General features: G+C 38.7%; 1 protein-coding gene across 1 annotated transcript; it reads left to right on the top strand.

The window, feature by feature from the left end:
* Positions 1 to 12,284, top strand: LOC138202555 (solute carrier organic anion transporter family member 1C1-like). The gene is made up of 15 exons (XM_069156655.1): positions 1 to 306; positions 677 to 773; positions 2,199 to 2,340; positions 2,580 to 2,712; positions 3,535 to 3,659; positions 3,831 to 3,977; positions 4,362 to 4,460; positions 4,894 to 5,154; positions 5,891 to 6,055; positions 6,615 to 6,810; positions 6,931 to 7,096; positions 7,521 to 7,705; positions 8,017 to 8,081; positions 8,193 to 8,310; positions 9,084 to 12,284. Exons 2-15 carry the CDS (start codon positions 726 to 728, stop codon positions 9,295 to 9,297), a joined length of 2,064 nt encoding a protein of 687 aa, XP_069012756.1. The 5' UTR covers positions 1 to 306; positions 677 to 725; the 3' UTR covers positions 9,298 to 12,284.
* Positions 12,285 to 13,246: the final 962 nt, after the last annotated feature.

Genomic DNA, 13,246 nt, shown 5'->3' with positions numbered 1-13,246 from the left:
TGAGACTGCGAATGTCCCTGTGTGTTTGTATTGAGTGAACCTCTGAACCTTTTCGTTTGCTAGTCAGACAAGCATCCTACTGGACAACCACAGGCAGTCACGCTTTGTGTTTGATTGTACGCGTATCAGTGCTAGAGGGGCTTTTTATTGATAACAAGTCAACAAGTGCAGATGAGTGCCTGAGTTACTGATCACAGGCCATGTTATAATTTGTTTGTGATAAGAGTCTTGCTTTAAGCGCAAAGTCCTGTCCGGTAAAACAAGCCTGCAGCTGCCATCCCTCACAGGACCCCTGCTGCCTCTCAGGTAAATTTTTTTTTTTGCTTTTTCACTACTTCTGATTCTACAAGTTCTTATTTAGGATTACATTACGTTACATATTTACATATTTAGGATGCACTGAGACTAAAATGTTTTAAACCTTTTTTGTAACTGTAATATTTTTTTTGTGTAAAAACTGAGAAACAAAATTAGTTTGATAGCAATCAATGAAATTACTAAATTCAGACTACGGACAAGATGTCCTTATTACTTATGTTTGCTAAATATAACGCTACACTGCAAAACACAGCTTTTATAGTTGCATATAATTTGGTTTTTTTTTAAATATTTTTGCAAAAAGTCTATTTGATGTAAATGATTTGGTCCAAATCATATTTTTGTTGCTTTTTTGCAGGTCTTTTGGTGTTTTGGGCTTTCTCCCATCCGTTGAGCACGTCAGCATCATGAGTGAGTCCAAGAAAACACGTGAGGCATGTTGCTCCAAGCTCAAGGTCAGTGAAATCTTGCAGTCTGGCAGTTTTACAAAATATTTGGGACTCTTCATATATAGTCTTCATTTTTTTTAAAGTTAAAAGCAGCCAAGCCAAACACCCCCAAAAAAGTTTAAACCTGTGAGACGATCGGGCTATTAAATGTTTGAGTTACATTTTTAACATGATTTGTCTTTGTACGGTATTATATGTCAGTGTAAACCTGTTGAAGCGGTAAAAGCCAGAACTTCAACAGAAAAAGCTCCATTTTGCTTTTAAAAACTCTGAAACTTTGAGACTGATTTCTGTGATCTGTAGTTCCAAAATGAAAGCGCAGTTTATTTGCACACTTTCTCAATATGTTGACACAGTTAAATGCTTACATCATTGGCTATAGTACATATTACACAATGACATAGAAAAATGGGAGATTATCAGCTCAAAGGGAAATTAATATTCATTTCTAAAAATAAAGTCATTCGTGAAACCTGTCTTTGTTAAAAAAAATAAAACCAATATTGGGCTCTGGAGGAAATGTTTACTGGCAGACCTTAAACTGTCAGGCATGTAGCTGCAGTTATCGGCGTATTCACAGAATAATCTGTGACCTATACATCCCAGGGAGAGTCCTCTTTAATCATTGACAATCTGTCAAAGATACAGCTGCACGTAAATAAGATTTGTGACAAGAGAATTCCTGGAAAATACCAAAAACTGTTGAAGGATTTCATCTACCATTTACAGACAACAGCGTCAGATTTACTTCTCAAAATTCTCAGTGATTTTTAAAACAACACAACCCTTAATTATGGACTGATGAAAAGTCTCCATGATAATATCCTAAAAAAGTGAGCCTAAATCTATACAAAGTTAGCATCTTTACCATTTCAAGAATCAAGTTGAAGACAGACAACGTAAGGATTTGTTTTCCCTCTTATTGCAGTTTTGTCTATTACTGACACTTTTGCTACGATTTTAGAAAGTCTACAATACGACTATTGGCTAGTAGATCCCATTCACAGCAGCCCTGTAGACCTATCATGTCCAGACATTAATTGTAGGCTATGATTAGACAAGAACTAATGAAGTGAGATGTTAAACAATTGAATTGATGTAGATTGTATTTTAAACAATAGCCTAGTGACTTCTGGCTTTATCCTGTTATAAAGACTCTAATCAATCAAATGTCATACAGCTGTTCCCTTAATGTCTAAACGAGTTACGATTACATCCTTTCATCATTTAAAAAAGCCCAATTCAGAAACTTTCATTTTTTTTTTTACTGAAACTGGAAAGGAGTCCTCTAATCCTTTCACTCTAAAGACATTAAAAAGAGATTACCAGGTAAAAAGAGATACTCCAGTCTGGCAGCTCTTTTCACAAAATCTAATCTAATCAACCCCCCACCCCAACAGCTTCATCTAACAACTTGTGTGTGTTTTCCAGCTCTTCCTGGCCTCTCTGGCATTTGTATATTTTGCCAAAGCCTTTTGTGGAGCCTACATGAAGAGCTCTATCACCCAGATTGAAAGGCGCTTCGATATTCCCAGTTCCCTGATTGGTGTTATAGATGGCAGCTTCGAAATGGGTATGTGCCACTGTATTTGAACTACATCCAGGTATTTTAAATGGTAACATATTGACACAAGAACAACAGATTGATGTTCCATTTAGTACTAATGTTTCATCCTAAATGGGAAGCCGATATGATTTCTTGACCCGAGTAAGATGACAAGACTGGTACAACTCTCGTGTTTGTAAATAGTTGCCAATAACTAATTCCCTCATTCATTCATGCAGTCATTAACTTTGAATTTTCTTCCCAAGGTAACCTGCTGGTGGTAGCCTTTGTGAGCTACTTTGGTGCGAAGCTCCATCGTCCCAGGCTGATTGGTATTGGCTGTCTGATCATGGCTACTGGATCTTTCCTCATAGCGCTGCCTCACTTCTTCCAGGGACTGTTAGTACACAGCTTCCTTCTCCTTATTAATTATAGACTGTTGTATATGTAACTTTTTGGTCCTATTAAGGTATATATCTGCAGTAAGGATGCACATAAGTCATATAATGAAATGGTTCTTGGAGGAAGACCTGCTGTGGATGCAGAATGTTTAGTTGAACTAGAAATGGTACTATCAAAGAACTACAAATTCGAGTGAGGCCCCATTTTCAAAATGCAATAGTAATATCGTAAAGTAACCTGTATGGGCCCCCAGAGCAAACCTGTCATTACTGAGCCTCCTTCCCAACCCGTGTATGCAGCCTGTTACCTCCAAGTTAAGTGCACAGACCAGCCCATATACACATGGGTGCTTTATTACATGCCGAGACAGCCAGATAAATATATCATGTTGTCAAAATATAGGAATATCTGATAAGTGAGTACAACATAAAGTCAAAGTAAAAGAAAACTACATTTTCCCAAATGATTAAGTGATAATGTAAATTATCTCAGTTACCTTTAACAAAGTTGCAGTTCAATACACGTCCAATAACCAATGGACAAACAATAAACCAGGACCTTTGGTGTTTATTGTTTTAATCCTTATGTGCATACTGTTGGTCATTTTTGTAGTTATCGAGAATGCTTGACTTGTAAAACATGTGACGCTTCAGATGTTACATGCATGTTTTCTAAAATATCTAATCAAAGTACATGTGTACATCACGCGTCACACAAACATTCATGGTTTTACTGAAATTGAAAGTTTGTGTAGAGTGTATTTAATATCCATGATTTTCAGACCGTCTTGTAATAACTTTTTTTTTTAACATTTTCTAGGTATAAATATGAGACCAGTGTGTCTCACATCGCTGATGTCAACAGCACTGAGAGCACCCTGCCCTGTCTGTCCAACCACAGCATGATAGAAGCAGATGAGACGCCTGATGTAGAGGCCATAACAGGTATCTGGCAAACACACTCACTGCATTAACTCTCTCAGGTTTGGAAATCTATATTTGTCACAGTGTTTTCAGCCGCTTGTCCATTTTTTTTTTTTTTTTTTTTATTTTTTCATACAAAATGAATTGAGTTCATACCAGTGCCAGTTTCAAGTCCCGTGTTCCTCCCCTCAGCTTGTGAAAAGGCAACCGGCTCGTCCATGTGGATCTACGTGTTCTTGGGAAACATGCTGCGTGGAATCGGAGAGACTCCCATCATGCCCCTGGGAGTCTCCTACCTGGATGACTTCTCCAGAGAAGAGAACACTCCTTTCTATTTGGGTAAGTTAGTTTTAACAGTTTGCTGTCTTTACTAGTTTTTTGGGGCATTTTACACATTTTCAGATAAATTTTCACCTGTGAGTGCCAGTATTCTGCTCTTTTTTGATTCTCGTTACAACCGTGCACCTGTTGTGGTTCAAGATCTGTAACTTGTATGTGCCATTTTTCCTGTATACTTTACAAACTTTCCACTTCATTGTTTTTTGTTTTTTTTCTGTTTCACCCAGCTACTTTATGCTACTTTGACTTCATCAGCCTCTAGTGTATTAATGTTGCCTTACTGTACACCTCTTCTGTACCATTCAGATGTCCACTGTACTTCCAGAAACTGCTTAAAAACAGTATTTTCTTTTATTTCCCTGCGTTTCTTTTCCCATTTTCCAGCCTGTATCCATACCGTGGGAATCTTAGGACCAATGTTTGGGTTCATGCTCGGGTCCTTCCTCGCCAAGATCTACGTGGACATTGGATCTGTGGATTTAGGTACAGGACTACTTGATATCAAGAAGGAAGATTGATTCATGTGAAGTTGTAACGGTGCACAACACGCTGGCTGTCATTTCAGTAATTTGAGTATTTTGCAATAGTAATGGTTATCCATGATTTTACGTCAGTGAGACAAAAATCCCACATTAAAGAGCCCTTCAGCAATTTAGTTAATTCTTTTGAACTTGCATGGGCAGTGTTGATCATTCACTGATTATGGGTCGTCAAAGTGGAGGAGTATTTCCCAACATGTTACCCTGCTGATATCGTAGGACTTATCGTTTGGTATGTGGCTTAGATCTGTTGACCATTCGTGAATGAGTGGACTCAATGCTTTCATTCTCTGCTAATGGCTGAACTATCAGGGTTTGTGGGTTCAAACACGATTCCCTTCACAACCTACAGTCAACATCCTTCTCCCGCTCTGTAGACAGCATCACCATCACCCATAAGGACTCCCGCTGGGTGGGAGCCTGGTGGCTGGGCTTCATAGTGACCGGCATGGTGATTCTCCTGTCCAGTATCCCCTTTTGGTTCCTGCCCAAGTCTCTGCCCAAGCAGGGGCAAGAGCAGAGGCAGAGTAAAAGCAGGGAGCTGGTCACGGTGGCGGAGCAGGAGAATTTCCTGCCAGAAGAAACCCAGGATCACGAGGAGAAGGAGAGGTCGGTCTCGTTCCAGGAGCTGGCTAAAGGTGACACAATGTTTAGATAAGCCAGAGGACATACATTCAGCCCAAAGCCTCCCATAAAACTTAAAAGAAAGTCATGAAAAATGCCTTTTTTTTTCTTTCTTTTTTTTCTCCCCTCGGGGATTAATAAAGTAACTACCTAACCTTATCTATAACGATGTAGGCTAAGAACTCCTGGATTTTAATCCCCCTTTAATATGTCACTGTTTTTTAGGGTTTTAGAGTTAATATGTTTAATCACCAACCATGTATGACCTAGACAGAACAAAGAGCCCAGACCACTCACCCTGAATACTTGCAGTAACTAATCACATCTAAATAAATACAATATCTGCATGTATATTATATAACTGGGAAAGAGTTATGCAGAAGTACAATACACAACATGAAATCATAAGTGTCTGCAAAATGTTCACGTTATGATGTGTTATTATCTGAAAGAGATATTACAGAAGAGGTTGTCCAAAAATCTGCGATGGATGGATGTATGTCAATAAAAATAACAAAAATGAAAAGTCTTAAAGAAATTAAATTGGCAAGATGTTCGGTCAGGTAATATTTGTAATTTTAAATGGATATAAGCAATAAATCTATTTATCTAAACATTTGTGCTGTAACATGTTTAGATGTGTAAATAATATGAAATAGAGGGGTTTTTTTCTACCATTGTAAAAAGGTTTATCTCAGTAAAAATTCTTTTGTTTTAATCTCTGTTTTTGTTGTTGTTGTTCTTCACCAGATTTCCTACCATCTCTGAGGCGGCTCTTCAAAAACAGCATCTTCTCACTGATGATCCTCACCTACCTGGTGTCAGTAAACGGCTTCATCGGCATGATCACCTTCAAGCCAAAGTTCATGGAGCAGATCTACGGCCAGTCGCCCTCCAAGGCCATTTTCCTCATAGGTATGCAGCAGCACCGTGCAGCCCGAGGCTTCTAAAACAATGATGTTATTGAAGGGAAGTGTGATTGTGAGCGATAAAGTTAAAATGTGAGCGGCCCACTGTGGGCTCTCCTTTGGTGTGAGTGTTTGTCTATCAAGTAGCTATGATTAGCATTTAATGACTGTTTACCTGAGTGGCCAGCTAACGGTGTTATTGTTACAACATGGATTGTTCCACAGTAACTTTTTATCATGAAACATAACATCAGCACGACAACAACTCGCTGCTGGACAGAAACATTTGAATGCAGCAGCACCAGGGATACTGCTGCAGCACCAAACGGTCGTTAAATCTGATTCAATAGAAATTACAAACAGAGAAAACTGTTCCACATACCTTCAAAGACATTCCTGACATTTTGTCTCACAATTTCCCAGTTTCATTTACGTTTCCTCACCAGCTCCTACATCAAAAAAAAAAAAAATGCTAAATGCTCAGTTGGTTCTTACAATATATCCAAAAATAATGACCAGTGGAGCATTTTCATGTCATCATTTTTTTTCCCGTTGTATCCATTTAGGTGCACTGAACCTGCCCGCAGTGGCTCTGGGCATCATCTCCGGAGGTTTTGTGCTGAAGCGTTTCAAGCTTGGCATCGTCGGAGCAGCCCGGGTGTCCATCCTTGCCTCTCTCGGGGCCTTTTGTTTGCTTTCCATTCAGGGTTTCATCCGGTGTGACAATGCAGAGGTGGCCGGTCTCACTGTCTCATATCAAGGGTGAGTGGCACGCACGCACACGTATGTCTATAAGGTTTATTTATAAAGCCTGGTTGCATCTGAAATGTTTGTGACGTCATTGCAAATTAAGAATACTCATCCGTGTCCGTGTGCACCCAGGTCTCCTCAAGTGTCCTACAACCCACAGACTCTGCTGTCGCAGTGCAACATGGGCTGCTCCTGCTCAAAGAAGCACTGGGACCCAGTGTGCGCCGACAATGGCATGACGTACGCCTCGCCCTGCCTGGCCGGCTGCCAGACCTCCACCAGCACCGGCAGAGACATGGTGAGGCAGCAATTTACAGAGACTCATATAAAAACGGTGGAGACGGACAGATTATCTGACACACATAAAGACACGTGGAGGAAAACAGCGACAGAGTAGGAGACATGCACAGATTCCTGACAAAGTACTGGCTTTAACAAGCAAGATTGCAAGGTTGCATTTGGAAATCTCTTTTAGCAATTTATCTTTGAATACAGTATATACTCATAAGCAGTGTTAGGGACTGGTGGGTTTTCCAAAGGCTGGTGTAAAAGTGAAGAATGTTGTCATTTGAAATGTCAGACGAGCATAAATAGGTGATAAGCATTTTAATTTTAAAAACAAAAACTTGGATTTATAAGAATCAGCAGCTGTAAAAAATTAAAAAAAAAAACAGCACAAACCCACAGCCTCCAATTAGCCTCGATCCTTCTGGTTTCTTTAGGTGTTTCATAAGTGTATGTGCACTGAGGAGACGATGACTCCAGCCATCAACATGTCTGCAGTGCTGGGTCAGTGCCCCAGGAAGAGCGACTGTGAAAGCAAATTCAAAATCTACATGTCTTTGTCCGTGGTGGGGTCTTTCATTTCTGCCTGCGGGGGCACGCCGGGATACATCGTACTGCTCAGGTGAGTGACACTGGAGCCGATCAACTTTATAGCTCAGGTACCATCTCTTATGGCTCAGTATAAGAATGCCTTGCAGGTGTTGATCTTTGGCATTTGTGGAGATTTTTATGGTCCTTAAAAGTGTCAACAACAAGACTCGGGACTTTATGTAATTATCCATGATAATCCAGCTTTGACAAATTGACCTCAAGAAATCATCTCTGTTCTTCATTATTGCTTAATTTTAGTGTGCGTCTGTAAGACTATTGTCAGTCTTGGTATGTGTTGCTTATACAAACTTCTAATATGGTGCCTCTTGTTCAATAATTCAGATCCATACAGCCCGACCTGAAGTCGCTGGCTTTGGGAATGCAGACACTGATAGTAAGAACTCTGGGTGAGTACATTACTGTTCTTAGTAAAACCTAAAACACAACTAGTATATCAACCTTTTAATGAAGATATTTTAGATATTTTATGAGTTTGTATGTACACTTTGTGTTTCCAGGTGGGATCCCTCCGCCTATTTATTTTGGAGCACTGATTGACCGAACCTGTTTGAAGTGGGGCTCCAAGCAGTGTGGAGGCCGTGGAGCATGTAGACTCTATGATGCTGATGCATTTAGGTACAGTAGAACCAGACCTTTATCATCCTGCGTGAATACTCTACTTGTAATATACCAAGTCATGTTTATTTTAAACATTTATATTGAAAAGGTGTCCATAAAATTTGAGTCAAGTGACCTTTCTTTGTCTTATTGAACAGATTACCTTAATTTGTTTTGCATTTTATTGAAGTTAATTTTACTTGTCAGATTGTTTTTGCTATGCTGTCTCTATCAAATGATGTCCCGTATCAACTACAACACTAGTGGCAGTTTAAAGTAAATTGAATACCCAAGAACATAAACATATGAGGCGAGATCAAAACGGATCACCGGACAGTAATATGCATTGAGCAGGGGGAAGCAATAACCTTTTGAGGGACAAATTCACGATACACAATCCTACGAATGTCAACGAAAACCCACTTGTTGCACCTTCTTCGTTGTTGGACATTGAAACACGAATGTGCTCAAGCCCAAGGTGAAATCACAAATGTTCACGTACCGGTGGTGACAAAAAAACGTGTGTAACACAGGTGCTGATGTTGATCAATTGACAAAACTTAGAATGTCCTCATGAAAGTTATTACTTCCTCCTGCTCCTTGAGCATTACTTTGTTGTGCTCTGTTCATACGTAACAGGAACAGTCACGCACATTTTCGATCATCCTGTATTAATGGAATTTCTCATCTATATCTTAACCGTAGCACACCATTTGTTAATGTGTCCAAAAATTTGAACTAGTAATCCCAAACCGAAGTACTTACAGTGACAATATTGCATTTACTTCCAGAATAAGATTCATGGGGCTGATTACCGGACTCTACTTCCTGGCCAACATGCTGTGGGGAGGCGTCTACCTCAAAATCGTCAAGAGACAGAAGAAGTTAGCACTGAGGAGTCAAGCCAGAGAAAATGTACTGGAGGGTAACGGAGTCGGAAATGGACATGCCAATATCAACATAGCCAAAAACCAAGAGGACACAGACAAGGAGAGCACTATTTAAGACATTTCTGGAAGGCCACACCATTGTGTAATGAAGGTAAATGCTTGTGTACTGTGCTGAACCCATACTGGACCAAATGTGGTAATGGTACAATGTCAGTATTTTTCAACACAGATATTGTATCAAAGCCAATAACTACCATTAGTTTACTTCAAAGGTCAAAGAAAGAGAAAGTGAACAAGCATATTTGCCAAAATGGGGAACTATTCCTTGAAGACATTTTAAATTCTTTTTAAAGCCTTAACTTTCCTTTACTAAGTTACTGTAGTTGTGACCTGACAGACATTATTTTCTTTAAAAAAAAAATAAAAAAAAAATAAAAAATAAAAAAAACCCGCCGTAAAAGAGACTTTAGTATCTTCAAAAAAATGTGAATTCACTGTGTGAATATTGTTGAAGTACTTGCATGCATACATATTTGAGTTTTATTGAGCATTTTGTGCTTTAACACACTCATTCGCTGTTCTCAGAAATCTGATCATGCTTCCAGTGTATTTCCTCACATAGTTTTTTTTTTAGACTCTTTAAAAAAAAAAAAAAAAAAAAAAAAAAGAATTAAATTTTTTATTTTATGTGCACGTATACAGAAACATGAGCGATGAGAAGGCACGGGAAACTGAGACCGTTAGGATTTTTGTCATGCAATAAAACTTGCATTTAACAGGTTATATGGGAAGCTTTTTTCAGACATTAGCAATATGCCCCAGCAGCGTGTGACATGTCTGGATGTCTCATGCAGTCTGACATTGTTACATCACATGTTTTTACACAAACCCCACAGGTCATGAGCATTCAAATAGTCCTCAAACTCACCACTGTTTGTCCAGAAAGGTTCACTGTGGTTTGGACAGCGGACTAAGAGGAAGGGCATTGAGTGCTAAACTTGGTTTTACTCTCATACGCTGTAGTTGCTGGTTATCATCAGATGATATACATAATTATTGTTAATGTTGAGAATTTGCATATTGAGTTAGATGTGTTTGCATTTTGCTTTATCATTTTTACCTTTGAATTGTCCTTGAAGCTTATCTGTAAGCATTAAAGACAATATTTAGTTTAGCAAGCCTAATGTTTACACTGTTTAGAGCATTGGCATGATAACAACTGCTACTTCTTCAGATATTATATAATTAGAGTTTAGGGGAAAAGAGGGAGGGACCATGAAAGTTTCGCAGTTGACGTATTTCAGCCTGGGCCAAAAGGGCACCACTGACAGAGGTCATTAATCCTGTGACTGGTGACCGTCTCGGCTACTGTTGAGCACCTGCTGACCTCACAGAAAGCAAATTTGTTTGAAATTATTCTCCTGGAATAAGAAACACGTTCTTTCTGTTTGATATGGAAGCCGAGGACGGCCGAGCTGGCAATTTATTTTTTTTAATCGTTGCTACGACAAGTTGATTATTTTATTATCTAGAGATAACAAGCTTCGTTATCATGACGAAACAAAAGGTTGATTCCTCTAATTTTACTTCTAATGCTCGTGAGAGGGCCATGCCGGTATGCATAGATGGCATCTTGAGAACTGTAGCAACTGATTTAAGCTGAAAATATCAGACCATTTGTACCTGTTATTAATCAAGGCATCAGACTGTACATCAATCAAGGAGTTATACAGGGAGAAATTGTAATGTCTTGTTTCTTTTTCTCAAGATAACACTCAAATTAGTCATTGCTATTTAAGAAGCGAAGTTCACACTATCGTATTTTTATGTCATAAATCTTAAGCAGGTACAGCTGCCAGGAAATACATCTTTTATCTGCTCAGTGGATGCGGGTGCGATACATTTTTATTTGGTTACGCATGACATCCCACTGAGGTTACAATTCGTAGAAGAGCAACCACAGCTGAGGGTGCGCTGAGTCTCGCTACTATCATACAGTTCAGTTTATTCTGAGGTCAGAGGAAATGCATGTCATAGTGTGGTTACGCAAAACTTATTGCAAAGTAACACAATGTATTGTGAGGGATCAAGAAAACGGGTCCAGAAAAACAATTCTCACCAGACCTTTCAGGAACTCCGTCACAGTGGGACGGGCTTGCAAGTCTCATGGAAAACAAGAAAACGAGCTTTGTTTACTTGAGATATTTGTCATGGTTTGCACTTGGGTTCTGTTCTGCAGTGTTTATTTCAGTTTTGTGCTTCCTGTTTTATTTTGAAATAAAAAAATTAAAAAAACTTTTTGAAAACTTCCAGCCTGTTTTTGCACTTCCCTGTGTCTTGTTTCCTCATCAGCACTCTGAACATTTACTTCTCTCCTGCCTCAGTTCTTTGTCAGTCCGTTGTGTTCCCTGTCGTTTCCTGCCTGTCAATCTTATGTTGTGGATTTTCACTAGTTTCTTGTTTTTTCTGTAAATTTGTTTGTACTTCCCTGCATCTGTTTGTTTGGTTTTATTTTGGAGGTTATTTTTAAGGATACAGCAAGCTTGGCTCTCCTTTTTGTTGTTTTTTATTTCAGCTATAACTCCATTTTTTTTTTTTTTAAATACAAAAATTGTCTGTAAGTCTTTGAACCTCCATGTATTGTGTGTTTGGGTCCAACCTGCCCCCAATCGTAACAATAACGTAATGATTAACTCGTGACCTCAAGTCAACGACATGTAAAAAATAACTACATTTTAGACCATTCTTGGCTTCCATAGGGAGAACCTTTGAAAAAATGGTTTTAACCTTATTGACGTCTCCATGTAATGTTTATTGTTGTGATGTTTTGGGGTTTAATCAATGCCAGGATGGGAAGTTTAACAGTCTTTTAGAGTCTGTCAAAAAGCAAATAATGGCGCATTATGGACAGTCATGGACATCCATGTCCTGTTATGTTCCCTTATTCCATTAAATAGTTAATTTATTCCAACCCACCCATGTGATTTTACACATGCTTTTGAGCTGCATTTGATTCATTGTGTCATCTTTAATGTGTTAAGTGCCATGAAATAACCTATATTGTGATTTGGCGCTATATAAATAAAGTTGAATTGAATTGAATCTTGCACACTTACTTTCTATCTGATTACTTACTATCTGTAAAGGTCAACACTATTTCTTCATTGTGTTTGAACATCACTATCAAGTCTCATTTGCTCAAAGTTGAGGGTTGTCATTACATAACCTGTTGTGTTTGAGCATGGACTCTTCTGTGTTTACTTTGTGCTTGCCAAATAGTTCACCCCTTTCTTTTATTGAACCAGAAGCAATGTTTGGGCTCCTGCCATATTATGTAATGTTTTGTAACTGTCATTACCAGTGAGATAATCTAGGACTGTAAATCTCTTTCATTACTATTACGACCAATACTTAAGTGTCGATAAGATTTAAAACCCAACTTTTATATGTCTTGGTTTAAATGGAAATGATGTTATCTTATTAAAAACATCTCCGCATCCACTTTTAATTGAACACAATATCTTGTGTGACCAGCAGGCTGTGCTCTACACTACAAAATATCCATTGTAGCACTGTTTGCTACTTCAGGTGTCTTTCTTTTGCACAAACCAAAGCTAATCATAATTTACCTTGAATAGTAGAACTTTAGTAGCGCACTTAATGGCACTTACTTTTAGCTCTTTGTAGTTTGGCTTTCTTGAAGAAATTGTATTTTCTTGATTCCTGTTGTTCTGGGTTTTGTACCCTCATGGTTGAAATGCACTTATTGTAAGTCGCTTTGGATAAAAGCGTCAGCTAAATGAAATGTAATGTAATCAGAAAAATGAATTCAGTGTTATAGAATTAAAAAAATAAATAATGTTAACATATAATCTAGTTATTAGTATCTGTTTGCTGCAGGTGCAGCCGCCTTTGGTTTAAGGTGGCCTGATGCAGTGACAACCTACATTCCTGCCTGAATTCACCTGAAACCAGATCCAGTGACAAAAGACACATAGTTCATTCAAGCCAACTGCACAATTCGGAGGCCCCGAGTACAAACTTCCCAGAGAGGTAAAGTGGTA

The sequence above is a fragment of the Embiotoca jacksoni genome, unplaced genomic scaffold, assembly GCF_022577435.1.
Source record: "Embiotoca jacksoni isolate LCO1_2020_lvr unplaced genomic scaffold, fEmbJac1.0.p SCAF_21, whole genome shotgun sequence".
NCBI classification, from domain to species: Eukaryota; Metazoa; Chordata; class Actinopteri; family Embiotocidae; genus Embiotoca; species Embiotoca jacksoni.
The sequence above is the reverse complement of the archived record's forward strand: the minus strand, read 5'-3'. Positions and strand labels throughout refer to the sequence as shown.